Here is a 16021-nt window from a genome sequence, read left to right as displayed (position 1 = left end):
GTTGAAATTATTTTAACCATCAAAATTGTCCAGTCAATTGAATTATTGTCTTCTTCAACTAGACTTAAAGGGGAGACTTGTGACCCGAGTATGAATTAGTTGGATGCCACGTAGACAAAAGATTGATGGATTTGTCAAAAAAAAGGTTGCATGGACGGGTCCAAGGCTGAGCTCTAGGCTTGAGTCTCCCTTAGGGTTCCCGACATCCTCTTGGGACTCCTGGTTCCCGAGATCCTCTCGGGACTCTCAGTTACAACTTGTGACCCGAGTATGGATTAGTTGGATGCCACGTAGACAAAATATTGGTGGATTTGTCAAAAAAAGGTTGCATGGACGGGTCCAAGGCTGAACTCTAGGCTTGAGTCTCCCTTAAGGTTCCTGACATCCTCTTGGGACTCCTGGTTCCCGAGATCCTCTCGGGACACTCAGTTACAACTTCTCGGGACTCTCGGTCCCCAACATCCTCTTGGGACTCTCGGTTACATCCTCTTAGAACTCCCCCGATTCCCAAGATCCTCTTGGTTACATCCTCTCGATACTCTCGGTTCTCGATATCCTCTCAGGACTCCCAGTTCACGACATCCTTGTGGGCTTCTCGTTTTCTCAACAACATAAAACAAAAAGAGATAATATGGTTATTTTAGAAAAAAGGCAATGGTATGATCAAATCCTATGATAAATAAGGAATAATAAGTAAGAAGATCGAAATAAAAGGAAAAAAAAAAAAGCCTTTTAATCCCGTTATTACAAGAAAAAGGTAACGATTTGACTAAATCTCATCTATTTAAGTAATTAAATAAGGCCTACTTAAGAAGAAAAGGTCGGGTTTTCCCTATAAAAAGGGATTTTCATCACCTTCCAAGTACGCTCACACATGTGTCACTTTACATACAAAAAACCCTAATCTTTATCATCATCTTCTTCTAATTTGGGAGTCGAAGTGGCTACGTCAAAAACTGAACTCTAGTTGACAATTAAAGCTCGATGCCCCAGTCGCTGGTTGGTTGGTCGGTGGCAACAGTTAATTGTTGTGCAAGAAGAATTTTATGAACTAACGAACTAGCCCGTTAACATGAAGGCTACGTTTGGTAGGGTGTAATAATCTGCTTTGTAATATAATCAGGATTATATTACAAGACTGATTACTTTGTTTGTTTTAACTTTAAACCTGTAATGTAATGTAATCTCGATTATAAAAGGTAGTGAAGTTTTGTAATCAGGATTACATTACAAGACTGATTACTTTGTTTGTTTTAACTTTAAACGTAATGTAATGTAATCTCGATTATAAAAGGTAGTGAAGTTTTGTAATCTGGATTACAAAGCAAATACTATGTAATCCGATTACATTACGAGGTCACTGTTTAACCAAAATTTGAATGTCGAATATACCCCTAATCAGTCGTCGGCCGCCAACTGCTCGTCGTCGCTGCCGGCCACCGCCGGTCGCCGACCGCCACCGGTCGTCGGCCACCGTCGTCGTCGGGCGGTCGTCGGCCGCCGGCCTCTGCCGTTGGTCGTTGCCTGGCCTCCGGTCGCCGGCCGACACCGCCGCTGGTCGTCGGCTGGTCTTCGGCCGTCGTCGTCGGTCGTCTGCTGGTCGTCGGCCGTCGCTGGTTGCCGGCAATCGCCGGTCGTCGGCCGCCGCTGGTCACCGACCGTCGCCGACCGTCGACCGCCGATGATTGTAAGTTCCAACAAAGGTGCGACGGCCGTCGGTAGAAGTCGCAGGATATTTTTGTCATTTTATAATAATATGAATTACATTTCTTATAAAAAATAATTGATACCAAACAAAAGAATGTAATCACTCTTGTAATAAAAAATTACATACATTATATTACCAAACGTAGTAATATAATCAATATTACATTACATTATATTATAAATTTGATTACATTACAAGCTAGACTACATTACACCCAATCAAACGTAGCCGAAGTCTACAAGTAAAGTCAGAGTCAATTGGACGTACCATTTGTTTAATTAAACAAATCAAATGAGCTAAATAAATTTAAAAATCCAATTGAGCCTGATAAATTGCTAATATACACAAATTTAATCAAGCTAAATAAAAAATCAGCCTCTAAGTGTACGTAATTGTTGTGTTTTGAATCTACTTGTTAATTGAATGAGTGGCAATGAGATCTACGTTCAAGATTAATTGAATAAAATTTAAATATCTAAATTATAAAAACATAAATAACAATAATTAATAATAATTAAGTTTTTATTATATTGGATATATTTCATTTTCTACTTATCATTTATATTTTATTTCATCATAAATCGAATAAAATAAATTACTAAATCAAATAATTATATTATTAATTATATTCAGAATAAAAAAATAATAATAATATTTACCATTCAATTATCTTTCTATTTTTTCAGTTCTTTACTTATGAAAATTTTAGATTATAATATGAACCGATGGCCATATCATTCAAATTATGGAACATTAAGATTTTTTATAAATGTTAGGCAAGTCTCTTAAAGGACACATTTAACTTTAATGGAAGAAAATTAAAGTTAAATATAGGCAATCAGTTGTGAATAGTAAAAATAGATTACGGGGAATACAATTAATATTTTTTTTTTTTAATCAATCATGCACCTGTAAAGTATATCCGTTCTTAATCAATAATTAATATAATCGTGTTAAATTTTTGTTTTTTGCTAAGATGGATGACTCGCCAATCGAACAAGTGCGACTAACAGTTCCTTCGACGGACGATCCAACGTTGCAAGTGTTAACATTCCGCTTATGGATTCTTGGTGTTCCACTTTGCATCCTACAATCGGTGTTGTTAAGAATCGCTTCTTTCAGGCAGCAGTTTGTCTACATATCGCCCGCTTCTATCGATATCTTCTTGTTCGGTGGATGTAATCTGTTAGCCAGAGTTTTGCCTAATAAAGTTGTGAGAATCCCGGGCACAAGATGGAGTTTTTCGCTGAATCCGTGCTCCTTCAATATCAAAGAACACATCGCCATGTCCATATTTGTTAATTCGGTAGGCAGTCCAGGCTTTTACAACATCACTATCGCCAAGATCTTTTACCGCAAAGAAATTCATATTTTACCCGCTTTGCTCTTGGTTATATCAACTCAGGTACCAAATTTATTATAAGAAGTAAACATATATAAGAAAGAAGAAAAGTGACAATAGATTTAACATTCAATTTATGCAGTTCTTGGGCTTCGGATTTGCCGGTTTGTTTCTAAAAGTTTTTGTGGATTCACCGTACATGTGGTGGCCTAATGTAATTGCCAGCATCTCTCTTTACAGGTATGTTAAGTTGTTGTTGGTAAAGAATTATTAAGCATAGGATGAAATGAAAATGATATGTAATTTTATTATTTGTATTTATCAGGGCATTACATGAGCAAGATAAGAGGCCTAAGGGAGGGCTATCACGTTATCAATTCTTTTTTATTGTCTGCGCTGCGATTTTCGCTTACAGCATCATCCCTGCTTATTTCTTCCAGTCTGTTACTGCTCTCTCCTTTGTGTGTTGGATATGGAAGGACTCAATCACTGCACAACAAATTGGCTCCGGGATGAATGGACTCGGCGTTGGATCAATTTCGCTTGATTGGATGACTGTGACAAGTTTTTTAGGAAGCCCTTTAGTTCTTCCTTCATTTGCGATATTCAATAGGTTGATTGGATTTATCGCGGTCGCATACATTATTATACCCTTCTCTTATTGGAGTAATGCATTTGAAGCAAGAAAATTTCCACTGTTTTCGACCAATATCTATGATTCTCAGGGCCACAAATACAATGTCTCTAGAATTCTAGATTCAAACACTACTGTCACCTTTAATCAAGAAGCCTATGATAACTACTCGAAGATATACTTCACTACTTCACTGATTTATTCTTACGCATTTATTCTTGCTCAATACACATCCTCTATTTCTCAGATTACTCTTTTTTATGGGAGGTACGTATTCATTTTGTCACATTCTAATTGATGTATTCATAGTCCAGTTGATCGTTGTAGTAAACTAATCTCTCCGCAGATCACTGTGGCAAAAATTTAAGAGAGCATATAAAGACGATGATGAGCTAGATGTGCATGGGAGGCTAATGAAGCAAAATTATAAATCTATTCCTCAGTGGTGGTTTTACTCCATGTTGTTGTCCATGATCGGCATGGCAATTCTGGTCTGTGAAGGTTTTGGCGGTCAAATTCAACTTCGTTACTGGGAAGTTTTGTTGGCATGTGCTCTGGTTTTTCTGTTCCTTCCATTGGAATGCGTACTCGAAGCAATTGCTGGTTCGGTGCGCACTAATCTATTCTATTTAATGAAGTTGTTGATTATTGAATATACATTTTAACTAACTAGTAACTTTATGTGTTGGCCTATAGGGATTCACATTAGATTTGTTATTGGAAGCCATCATTGGATACTTGAATCCAGGCAAACCTCTAGCCAACATGGCTTTCAAATTATACGGATCAGAGGCTTACCTATTGGCAGTCTACACTATATCTAACTTCAAATTATCACACTACATGAAGATTCCTCCAAAAATCTTATTTCACCTCATGGTAAAATCATTCACATTCTTCTATTACTTGAGGCTTCATTTTCTTCCTCATTAGTTATATATAAAATATTTTTTTTTAAATGTTGACCGTGTAGATTTTAGGCACGACGATTTCATGCTTCACTGATTTTGGCATAGCCTGGTGGATGCTCCGATCAATTGATAATATTTGTCAGCCAGACTTACTTCCGGAGGGAAGTCCTTGGACATGTCCCACTGAGAAAGCAATGTACATCTCTGGGATAACATGGGGGCTTGTCGGACCTAGCAAGATGTTTTATCCCGATGGCATGTACTCAGTAGTCTTCATCTTTGCTCTAATTGGACTCGTCGCACCAATTCCCATTTGGTTATTATCGCACAAGTATCCTGAAAAGAAATGGATTGGACTCATTAACTTCCCAATTATATTCAGTGCCGCTCATATTCTACCTTACGGTGGGATTGTGGGTTATTGGAGCTGGTTTATTGTTGGTTTACTCTTCAACTATTTCATCTATCATAAACATAGAGAATGGTGGACTAGATATAATTATCTATTATCTGCTGGACTTACTGCGGGCTCTGCATTTTTTGTTCTCCTGCTTAGCGTCTCTCTTCAGTTTCAAAATATATATGGAGTGAACTGGTGGGGATTAGAATTAGGTGATCATTGTTCATTGGCAAACTGCCCCACAATGCCTGGTGTTATTATCGAAGGTTGCCCCATAATCCAATAACAATTTTTATCATTAAATCCAAATATTTCAATATGATCTTGGAAAGATATGTAATAAGAGGCATAAACATAGAGAATAATGGATAAGATTAATTATTATCTGTTATCTTCTTTTATTCAGTATGGGCTTTGTATTTTTTTATTCTACTGTTATATGTAGTGAATCGGTTAACAAATTATATTATCGAATGTTATTATTGAAGGTTCTCTTGTAATCCTGTGACTATATTTATTATTAATTTAAATAATTTCAGTGTTAATTGAATAAGAGAGAATTAAATAATTTCAGTGTTAATTGAATAAGAGAGAAAATTTCTAATTTTATTACTTTGTTTTGATTTGATAATTGAATTAATTGCACCACATACGGGGCAGACAAAGGCACAGAATGAATTTGATGATCTTATTTTAAAAATATCTATTCAAGGAAAATTAAAATTTGAGAAAAAAAACAAGTTATTTATTTTTTAAAACTATTTTTTAATTAATTTTGGTTTTTTTATCTTTATTCTTTATATTTTTAAAATTTTTGATCAAGCTAAACACAGATCGTGCTGTATGTTAGCTGAGTCACTTGGCTATATTTTTTTAATTATGATTGTCATGTGACATGTTATTCTAACAACTCCTTAACAGATCCATTTGAACGAATCAGGTGGTTTGTGTCGCTGACTCTAATTAAAGATGGAATGTAAATTTCCGTCTCTAATTAGAGACGGAACATAAATTTCGTCGTTAATTTTAGAGACGGAACATAAATTCCATTTCTAAATTTATGTTAACGGTGTTAGTTTAATAATACCGATGAAAAAATAATTTCGTCTCTAATTAGTAACGGAATAGTAAATTTCATCACAACCTATTGAGATTTGGGCAATTTCTGGGTCAAAAAAGCGACAAAATATTAATATTCCGTCACTAATTAGCGACGAAACCCAAAAAAATTGTGGCAGAATATCGTACCCTAGGCAATTCTGTGGAAAAGTTAGCGACAAGATATTAATATTTCGTCGCTAGTTAGCGACAGAATATTAATATTCCTTCACTAATTTATGGGTATTCCAGCAGCAACCATCTATTTCTGCATTCATTCTTGTTTACATTTCATATCAATATAACTCATCACATACGATCATTTTCAAATAATACAACACATTCACAATTAAACAAATACAACACAAACACATTCACAATTAAGCAAATACAATGCAAACACATTCACAATTAAACAATCACAACACAAAATAACATCTAAATGTAAATATCCAACCATAAGCATAATACGACATCTCTAGTAACAATAATCCAAGCACAAAACTACAACTAAATATCTAATCAACAACAAAAGTAAATATCCAAATATCTTCAATAATATCTCCAACTATATCTGAACATTTAAAAACATAATACAATACCTTGTAACAAAAAAAAACCAATCCAAAACTAGCTAGTAGTAATCAATCCTGTAAAAATTTTAATACGATAGATTAGTAATCAATCCTTTGAGAGAGGGTTCGTAGTTGTCGCGGCGAGGGAGGGAAGGCGGTGAGGGAGGGCTTTAGGCCTTCGTAGAGGAGAATCATGAGGGGAATTAGCGAGAGAGCTAGGGCATCAGCGAGGAAATGAGAAAAAAAACATACATAATTCTAGATTTTAAAAAACATAATTGATTATAGGGAAAAAAAACATAGTTGATTTTTTTTTTAAAAAAACTTTTATATATATATATATATATATATATATATATATATATATATATATATATATCTTTAAAAATGGGCCCTTGGTAATTTTGGGCCCTAGGCAGGGGCCTTGGTTGCCTTGGCCCAGGGTCGGCTCTGACAGAGACAAAGGAGCAAGTAATTAGTTATGCTCTATTTATTTGGAAGAGTGAAAAGTAAAATTAAATAAATAAAGGTGAAGAAGTTTCTTACCCTCTTTGATATTTTAGAAAGTTAATAGAAAATGAATATAAAAGTTGTTGTAGAATTCCTAGGTTCAGGAGCCTTTTTATAATTCATGGAAAATATTATCCGTAGCTTGAAGACGCCTTCAAGGTGGTCCAAAGCGCCTTCAATAGGATAGGTTTTATCCATCGAAGATAAAACTTTATTTTCGGCTAACGGCTATTGAAGGCGCCTCCAATAGGCTGCAAGGAACCTTTAACACTACTCATAGAAGGCGCCTTCCAAGCCATTGAAGGTGCCTTCCCTGAGGCAGATCAACTCCTTAGCTGATCTTCTTCGCATGGGTGATGCTCCGATGAACCGAAGTTTAGCTCACCCAAACTCAACTCCGACCTTCTCCTCAAGCAGGCTTTCACCTTGGCTTCTCATCCCTTGAACGTCGTGTACGCCCTTCTAATTCACTAGTGTACTCTTTCATATCTCCTCGTCCCTCGGATGCACTAAGCTCGTCAGCTCATTTTCCCGTGTCATCCTTCTCATCCACTACATCTTTCGCTCAACTTCTTGTGCTCCTAAGTTGCTGCACACTTAGACACAAGACATCTAATATAAATAGGTCTAACTTAACTTGGTTGACCACATCAAAACTACCATGAGGTACTTACACCTTTGAGATATCGAAAAATCCTTTTCACTACTCTCGAGTGACCCCTTCCAGGATTTGCTTGATATCTACATATCATACCAACTGCATAACATATATCCAGTCATGTACACAACATTGCGTACATTAGACTTCCTACTGCACTAGAATTAATAAGGTACTTTACTCATTTCCCTTACTTCTACCTAAGTTTTATGATATATTTCCAAGCTAAGACCTTCACCTTTAGCGATTGAAGTATCAATGGGATTACTATCACTCATCCCAAAGTGAGAATTTTTTTAATGCAGGTCTCTTGTGAAAGAGCCAACACTCTTCTCAAGTGATCCCTCTGGATCTTTACTCCAAGTATGAACTCAGCTTTACTCATGTCTTTCATATCGAAGCTAAATGACAACCATGTTTTAATGGTTATAAGATACTCAATGTTGTTCCCAGCTAAGATTATGTCATCCACATATAATGATAGAATCACAAAAGAGTCATCTAACCTTTTTAAATAGACACAATGATCCTCCTCGACCGTTATAAAACCCTAAGATATTACCTCTTCGTGAAATCTTAAGTACCACCACCTAGATGATTGCTTTAGGCTATATATCGACTCTTGAAGTCAACAAACCTTATCTTCCAGACCTACTAAAATGAACCCAGAGGGTTGTTCCATGTAGATCTCCTCATTCAAACTTCCATTAAAGAAAGTAGTCTTAACATCCATCTAGTGTAACTCTATATCTAACTTTGTGACAATCACTAAAAGTAAACGAATCGATGTAAACTTACCTACCGGGGAGAAAGTCTCCTCGTTGTCAATGCCCTTTGTTTGTATATATGTTGGAGTGTATACTAAAAGCCTAGCTTTTGTATAAACATTTATAAAGATCACATTGGTCAAGTGTCTACATATACCAAATGTAGATGTTCAATTAATTTATATTGTAGATAAACATAGTGTGTGGTGTCACACACAGAAGATTGTGTTATCGGTTCTTTATAAATTATAAACAGTAGCTCACGACTAAGATGGATAAAGGAACAAACCATTGCAATAGCCGTAGTATAATTAGACATTAGTTTATCTTGACTAATAAATTACACTGGTACACTTTAAGTGTATTGAGCAGGACCATTTAAGGTAAGTACTTTTTATACTGATTTAATAAAAGAACTAGACCTTAGTTATTATGGAAGTGTGTGCTCTTAATCCTAATATAATAACAAGCACATATATTTAATATTTATTTCTTTAACTTATCAAAGAGTGAGAATTAGTTTGATAAATCAAAATGCCCGATAAGTTGGGAAATGATGTTACTTATAGTGTGACTTGTTGATTATAGAAGGAAATTGTGTCCTAGTAATCTAGGTTGATAATGTCCTCAAGAGGAGCTCATAAAGATTGTCATGTTAAACCCTGCAGGTGGACTTAGTTCAACATGACGATAAGGTTGAATGGTACTACTCTTGGACTAGATATTAAGTAAGTGAGTTGTCAGTTACTCATTTGAATTAATGGACGTTCGATATCTTAAACACAGGGAGACTAACACACTCATAATAAGAAGGAGCCCAAAATGTAATTTGGGATTAGTGCGGTAGTTCAATAATAGTATTTTAGTGGAATGAATTATTATTGATGAAATTAAGTTATGTGTTCGGGGCGAACACGGGATGCTTAATTTCATCGGGAGACCAAAACCAATTCCTCCTCTCGATCCCTATCGTAGCCTCTTAATTATAGAGTACTATACCCACCTATACCCACCTTCTTACCCAACCTATAGGGGCCGGCCAAGCCAAGCTTGAAGCTCAAGCTTAGGGCCGGCCAAGCCTAAAGGTTGAGCCTTAAGGTGGCCGGCCAATTGCTTGGAGCCCAAGCTTAGGTGGCCGACCACATCATATTAAAAAGGGATTTTTATTAAAATTATTTCTTATGTGGATATCATGGTTTTAAAAGAGAGTTTGAAATTTAAATCTTTCCTTTTATAGCTTTCTACAAAAGATTAAGAAAAGATTTGAAATCTTTCTTTATTTGTAGATTAAAAGGTAGATTTTAATTTTTGAGAAAACTTTCCTTTTTTAACCATGTTCATAATTTAAAAGAGAGTTTAAAAATTAAATATTCTCTTTTATTAGTTTCTACAAAAGATTAAGAAAAGATTTAATATCTTTCCTTATTTGTAGATTGAAAAGATATTTTAATTTTTAGAGATAACTTTTCTTTTTGGAAATTATCCACATGTTTAAAAAAAATTAATTTATAAAATTTCCTTTTACTAACCATGAAGGGATTAAAATTATTGGAGAAATTTTTATAAATTTCTGGAGACAAATTAGGAAGTTTTAATTAATTAAAACTCTCCTTGTTTATAGCTTGTGGTGGTCGACCATATGAATTTGAGAAAAGAAAATTGATTTTTTAATTAATTAAATTTTATTTTTCATGGCAAAAGAATTAAGGAAGTTTTTATTAAAATTTTCTTATTTGCCAAGACCAAGGATTATAAAAGAGGGAGTAGAGGTGCCTTCATGGCTAACGACTCTATTCTATTCTTCCTCTCTTTTCTTCTTTGGTGGTCGGCCCTAGCTTCTCCCTCTTCTCTTCTTCTTGTGGCCGGCGGCAACTTCTCTAGGAGCATGGTTGGTGGCCGGATTTTACTTGAGGAAGAAGAAGAAGAAGGAGGCTTTGTTTCCTAGCATCCCTTGGAGCTTGGTGGTGGCCGAACCTCATCTTTTCATGGAGATATCTTGGTTGCCGAAACCTAGAAGGAAGAAGAAGGTGCTTGGTGGTTCTCATCTCAGAAGATCGTTGCCCACACAACGTCCGAGGTTAGAAGAGGAATACAGTAGAAGATCAAGAGGTCATTAAAGTTTACAAAGAAAGATATTACTAGTATTTATTTTCCGCATCATGCTAGTTTATTTTTCCTTGTATGAATTCCAAACACAAGAGACATTAGATCTAGTTTTTCAAATTAGTTTTTCGAGTTTGTGTTTTCTTCTTTTTCGAATTTGTGATTCGATTGTTCTTTTTGGTTAACCTAGAGTTATTTAAGGAAATTAAATATTAGCTTTCCTTAAAAGGCTTTGTCTAGGCGGTGGTGGCTGCTCCCATATCCAAGAAGGCCATGTGTCTCGCCATGCAGTTCTAGAAGCTAATTTTGGAAATTAATATTTAATGAAATTAATAACATAGGTGGATTTGAATCAATAGTGTTAAGTTCCGCTTGTGATTCAAATCTAAACCATTAAGAACAGATAAGTTAAATTTGGAATCAATGATGTTAAGTTCCATCTGCGATTCCTAATTTAACTTCTAAAGAACACAATAGGTTATTTAAGGAAAGGTTCGACACTTGTACAAAAATTTTTGTACAGTGGAACCGGTACGTTTTCCTAGGACTAACCAACAATATAACCCTTGGCTACAAGATGAGCTTTATATCTCTCGATCGATCCATCGGTTTTTCTCTTGATTTTGAGAACCCACTTGTTCCCAATGACCTTTCTACCCTCAAGTAAGTCAACTAATTCACAGATCTCATTGACTTTCATTGATTCCATTTCTTTCTGTATGACCATTAACTATTGGTCTTTTTTAGAACCCTCAGAGTCTATCCAAAAGTCCTCGGTTTATCATTGTCCTCTAGACTCACAATGAGAATCTCATTTTCAATCAGAAAACAATGACGAGGTATAGTTCCCCGACCACTCCTACAAGGAGAAAGAGTCTCCCCATCTTCAAATGAACCACTCCCATTAGGGCCAAGATCCATAACCAGGTATTGAATCATGCTACTGAGCTCGACTATGCCACTAGGCTCATCCATCTCCTAGAAGGTGTAGTCTTGATTAATTTCTCCTCTCTTAGGAAAATCATTCTTAAGAAACATGGCATCATGAGATTTAATCATAGTTATTGTGTCGTCTGTATGTTCTCCAAAGAGCACATACCATTTGGAGTGTTCGGAGTATCTAACGAAGATACACTTCTTTCCTCGTGGGCCTAACTTGTCCTACTTGTGCAAGGAATCTCTAACATACGCAGCACAACCCCATGACCTAAGATGACTAAGGATAGGCTACCTCCCAGTCCAAAGTTCATATGAGGTGCTAACCACGAATTTTGTTGGAACACGATTAAGGACATAAACTACAATTAATAACGCACCCCCTAATGAGAAAATGGTAAATTGGCCTGCGCCATCATGGACCTCACCATCTCTAATAGAGTCATATTCCTTCTCTCAGAGACTCCGTTTTGCTGAGGAGTAGCAGGAATAGTCAGTTGTCACTTTGACTATTCCTCATATCCATTCTGAGAGTTTTCACTCATGTCTAGCTGATTTTCTACCTCGTTAATAAACCTTCTAAAATTCTCTAGTTCCTTAGACTTATATGAGATCAAGTAGACATAACCAAAATGTGTGAAATCATTTATAAACGTAATAAAATATGTTGCTCTGTTTCTAGCTCTCACATTCATGGGTCCGAAAATATCAAAATGAACTAATTGTAATGGAGTCTTAGCCCTCGTTGCTTTTCCAAATGGTTTTCTCATAGTTTTACCTTCTAGATAAATTCACATAAGGGAAACTTGACCTTGGTTAGCTGGCCTAACGCGCCATATGCTGCTAACCAGCCCATCCTCTCTTGCCCTATATGACCAAGTATGTTATCCCAAACATTAACATCATCCACTACACTATCAGATGTAAAGGCAATGGTAGATATAGGATAAAACTCATGAAAAGAAATCAAGTTTAGTGCATATAGTCCCTCATAGAATAAACTAGAACATATTAAAGTACTATCATACGAGATGAAAACCTCAGAGTTTCTAATTACAATACAATATCCTAACTGGTCTAGACTACGAATAAAACTAGATTCTGCCTTATTTCTGGAGCATATAACACGTCATGGAGATACAGTATTTGATTATTTTAATCAACATCTTGCAAGTGTCAATCCCTCTCACCTCCACAAATGCCCCATATCCCACGTATAGTCTTCTCGCATGTGGGCTTAAATGGCAGAATTTTACATATGCACTCCTATCATGAGCTACATGGTCTGTGACTCCTGAGTCTATAATTGTCACGCCCTGAGGGAGTCCCTGCCAGAAGAAATTTCGGTAGCATCTACCTGTACGGGTGACAATCTGAAACTTCCTACAACATACTTATACTCGACCAACATGGTCAAAACAATATATATGATAACATACTACGCAGTTTAATAGTAAAACTAAACTAATGCAACGATAAGGAAAATCATCTCAAAAATCCTACTCAACTACACCCATAAAGCTTAAAACTTATATCCTACTCAACTACACCCATAAAACACAAATCACAACGACGTAAAAAAAATCAACTCACCTCTTCTGCCGCCCAGGCAGGCATGTAGCAGAACATATCCAATAAATATAAAAAGAAAACCCATCGACTAATGAAAGACCATACAGTAATCCATAGAACAAAACTAGTACAAGTCTAAAACGTAATCTATATAGCATCATAAGAAAAACCAAATGACCAAATAAATATCCTCGCGATCTGCAGGGGGACTAGGGATTGGAACTCTCCGGACATCCTCAACCTGAAAATAGTAATATCAACGGGGTGAGTCAACTCCTCAGCGGGTAACTACTGACATGCATAGTAAGAAATAATCAATAGCAATAATTATGCGTACAATCTCCTGATATATGAATGATAAATGCAAACTGAAATAAACAGGAGAAAAACTGTACTAACCAGGACCTGGTATAGAGATAACAAGGTCGTCAGACTGAGAGTATCATAAATCCTGTATGCATGTCAAACATATGCATCCACCAAATATGCAGCAAATAAGTGTAACAAACACAAGCAATAAAATACAGCAATGCGTATGATGTCAATGACATGTCCTGGCCACCCCTACTGCTAGTCAACCGTCTCACACACGATGGTGAGACCGAGTGGGTAGGGCTGTTACAACCATGCACTCTGCCATCACTGCTCCTAATGAGTGACCGGGTGGGCGGGATGTTGTCGGAGTACACCTATCCTCCTTACCCCAAATCATAAGTGGGGGAGATCAATGCTCTCATCTCCCTGAGCCAGTCCAGAGGAGGGATGCCTGTCCTGCTACAACGCTGCGTCACACTACCCATAAGTGGATCAACGGAGCCCTTGACAGAGCAACCTGCTACAACACACCCTGCCTGATAAAAATCACTAACTCATTAGTGGTTGTGTGTGCAAATCCATATAACTAGCAATGTGCTCAACAATAATAGAGTCGACTATCGCACAGCATGCAATCATGCGAGATGATGCATGACACTAAGCATAGAAATATCCTGATCCTATCCATCACTACACAATGTGTACCATAGGACAAATAGATCATATCAAAGGTCTAGGTACACAGGTCAAATGTGGTATAGAAACCTAGGTCCTGAACATAATAAGACATGGTATGTCATTACCTTAAGGTCATATATAATCAAAGGAACATGAATGCAACAGCAGGAAATAAATACAGTATGCTCAGGTAATAGATAATGACATATCGATGCAACAATGAACATAAATATTACTACTTGTTAATTATTACTAAGCATATCAGCATGACATATCAAAAATAGATAAGTCAAGGTATCCGCCTCTAATGTAGATCGAGCTAATCAACCTTTATGTCGAAGTGCTTGTCCCGAATCCGAATCTTGTAATAAATTGTACGATTTAGCTAAGTTTTATTGTAACAAGATAGCTAAACCAAAATCCTTCTTTACCAGGAACCCTAATTCATTCATTAATCTTGATTAATTAAATAAATCAGATCTAACCCAAAGCTTAGATTAAATCCAACCTTTTAACCCTAGTTATTCCATTATTCGGATTAAACCTAACAAACAAGATGAATAGCATCTAACTATGTAACCCTTTTTATACTAACATCAATGCATTTACCTCAATCCAAAAACTCACCCAAAATTGATGCCTCAGCCGCTGAACCAATCCTGACGAACCCACTGTCGAAATTCGCAGAAGATGCTATGGAAAAATAGTGACAAGTACCACAATTATCAGCCAACAAATTCAGCAAAGGATCCCAATCCAAATTCCCAATTAGGTCTTACCTAACTCAATATCAAGTTCTTCCGGAGATTTAACAGAGGGTGAGACTAGGGCTTGGATTCCTTGCTCCTGTCCAAAATCTGATCCTCTTTAGCAAAGGAAGAGGGTAAAGGGAGGGGAATCAGCGATGCTAGGTTAAAGTGGGTGGCTACTGAGGAAGTGAACCGGAGCAAAGGGATGGCGACGGTATAAGGACCCCGAGTGGTGGCCATGGCAGGGCAGCAGTGGGTCGACGATGGTAGATCGTGGACGTCATAGCGCTGGTCTCGACCTGCTCTAGCGAAGGTCAGTGCAGCAAGTCCTCTACCGGCGTCGGGTACAGAAGCTAGGGCTCGACGGTGATGTCGGGACTAGGGAACAGTGTCATAGCAGGGGAGATCGGTGGATCAACCCTAGCAACGATGATCTACATCCACAGCGAGAAGGTCGCACGGCGGCCTACACCTCACGATCGGTGGTCGCCGATGATGAAGAGGCAGAGAAGGAAGAGGGGAAATCGGGGCAGAGGCTCTAGGGCAGAGACGAGAAGAGGAGGAAGAGAAGTGCTGGCTTTTCTTGGTCACTGTATTACGCGCGAGGGGAGGTGAACCGAGGCGAGGCGGCGTTGTCGGTGGAGAAGACATGGAGACGGTGAGGAATCGGGAGGAGAGGAGTCAGGGAAGGAGCGGCGTCGGGCAGAGAGGGAGGCTAGGGCACGACTTGTGGGGAAAAATAAAGAAAAGAAAAAGAAAAGAATAAAAAAATCAAACTTTTCCTCGCTTAAATGGGGTAGCCTAAACAGGCTTTTCCGTGATCCAATATTTATCCCTGTAACCTACACCATATGGTCTCCGAAAAATTCTCATAAAATTTCTAAAAATTTCGAAAAATTCCCTTATGGTTATTTGTCGTTTTCGGTATTTTACAATAATTCATAAAGGAGATGAGTTTGCGAACATCACACTAAATGACATATAACTCATACCATGTAAAGAAGAAGGATATATCTTTCACTGGCTACACTCACGTGCAAAATGCCCTCGCTTACCACATACGTA

At 37.1% G+C, this 16021-nt stretch overlaps 1 protein-coding gene and 1 long non-coding RNA gene across 2 annotated transcripts; one reads left to right on the top strand and one right to left on the bottom strand.

Moving 5' to 3' along the window:
- Positions 1-2700: 2700 nt before the first annotated feature.
- LOC122048968 (oligopeptide transporter 5-like) lies at positions 2701-5387 on the top strand. The gene is made up of 6 exons (XM_042610472.1): positions 2701-3113; positions 3193-3290; positions 3376-3951; positions 4031-4292; positions 4381-4563; positions 4658-5387. Exons 1-6 carry the CDS (start codon positions 2994-2996, stop codon positions 5279-5281), a joined length of 1863 nt encoding a protein of 620 aa, XP_042466406.1. The 5' UTR covers positions 2701-2993; the 3' UTR covers positions 5282-5387.
- Positions 5388-12622: 7235 nt separating this feature from the next.
- On the bottom strand, positions 12623-15696 carry LOC122045200. Its single transcript, XR_006129931.1, has 3 exons — positions 14987-15696; positions 14835-14900; positions 12623-13455 (listed from the first exon to the last, which is right to left on the bottom strand). It is a non-coding gene; the product is annotated as an uncharacterized LOC122045200 (long non-coding RNA).
- Between the last annotated feature and the right edge of the window lie 325 nt (positions 15697-16021).

This window comes from Zingiber officinale, chromosome 2B, assembly GCF_018446385.1.
Source record: "Zingiber officinale cultivar Zhangliang chromosome 2B, Zo_v1.1, whole genome shotgun sequence".
Classification (NCBI taxonomy): domain Eukaryota; kingdom Viridiplantae; phylum Streptophyta; class Magnoliopsida; order Zingiberales; family Zingiberaceae; genus Zingiber; species Zingiber officinale.
This window is presented reverse-complemented; position numbering and strand designations above follow the sequence as displayed.

What these genes read in the sequence shown, in the direction of transcription:
- LOC122048968 (XM_042610472.1), top strand. Translation starts at nt 2,994, where the DNA reads ATGTCCATATTTGTTAATTCGGTAGGCAGTCCAGGCTTTTACAACATC. An exon ending in GCCAGCATCTCTCTTTACAG is followed by an intron (nt 3,291 to 3,375) that starts GTATGTTAAGTT and finishes TGTATTTATCAG; the next exon opens with GGCATTACATGAGCAAGATA. An exon ending in TCGAAGCAATTGCTGGTTCG is followed by an intron (nt 4,293 to 4,380) that starts GTGCGCACTAAT and finishes GTTGGCCTATAG; the next exon opens with GGATTCACATTAGATTTGTT.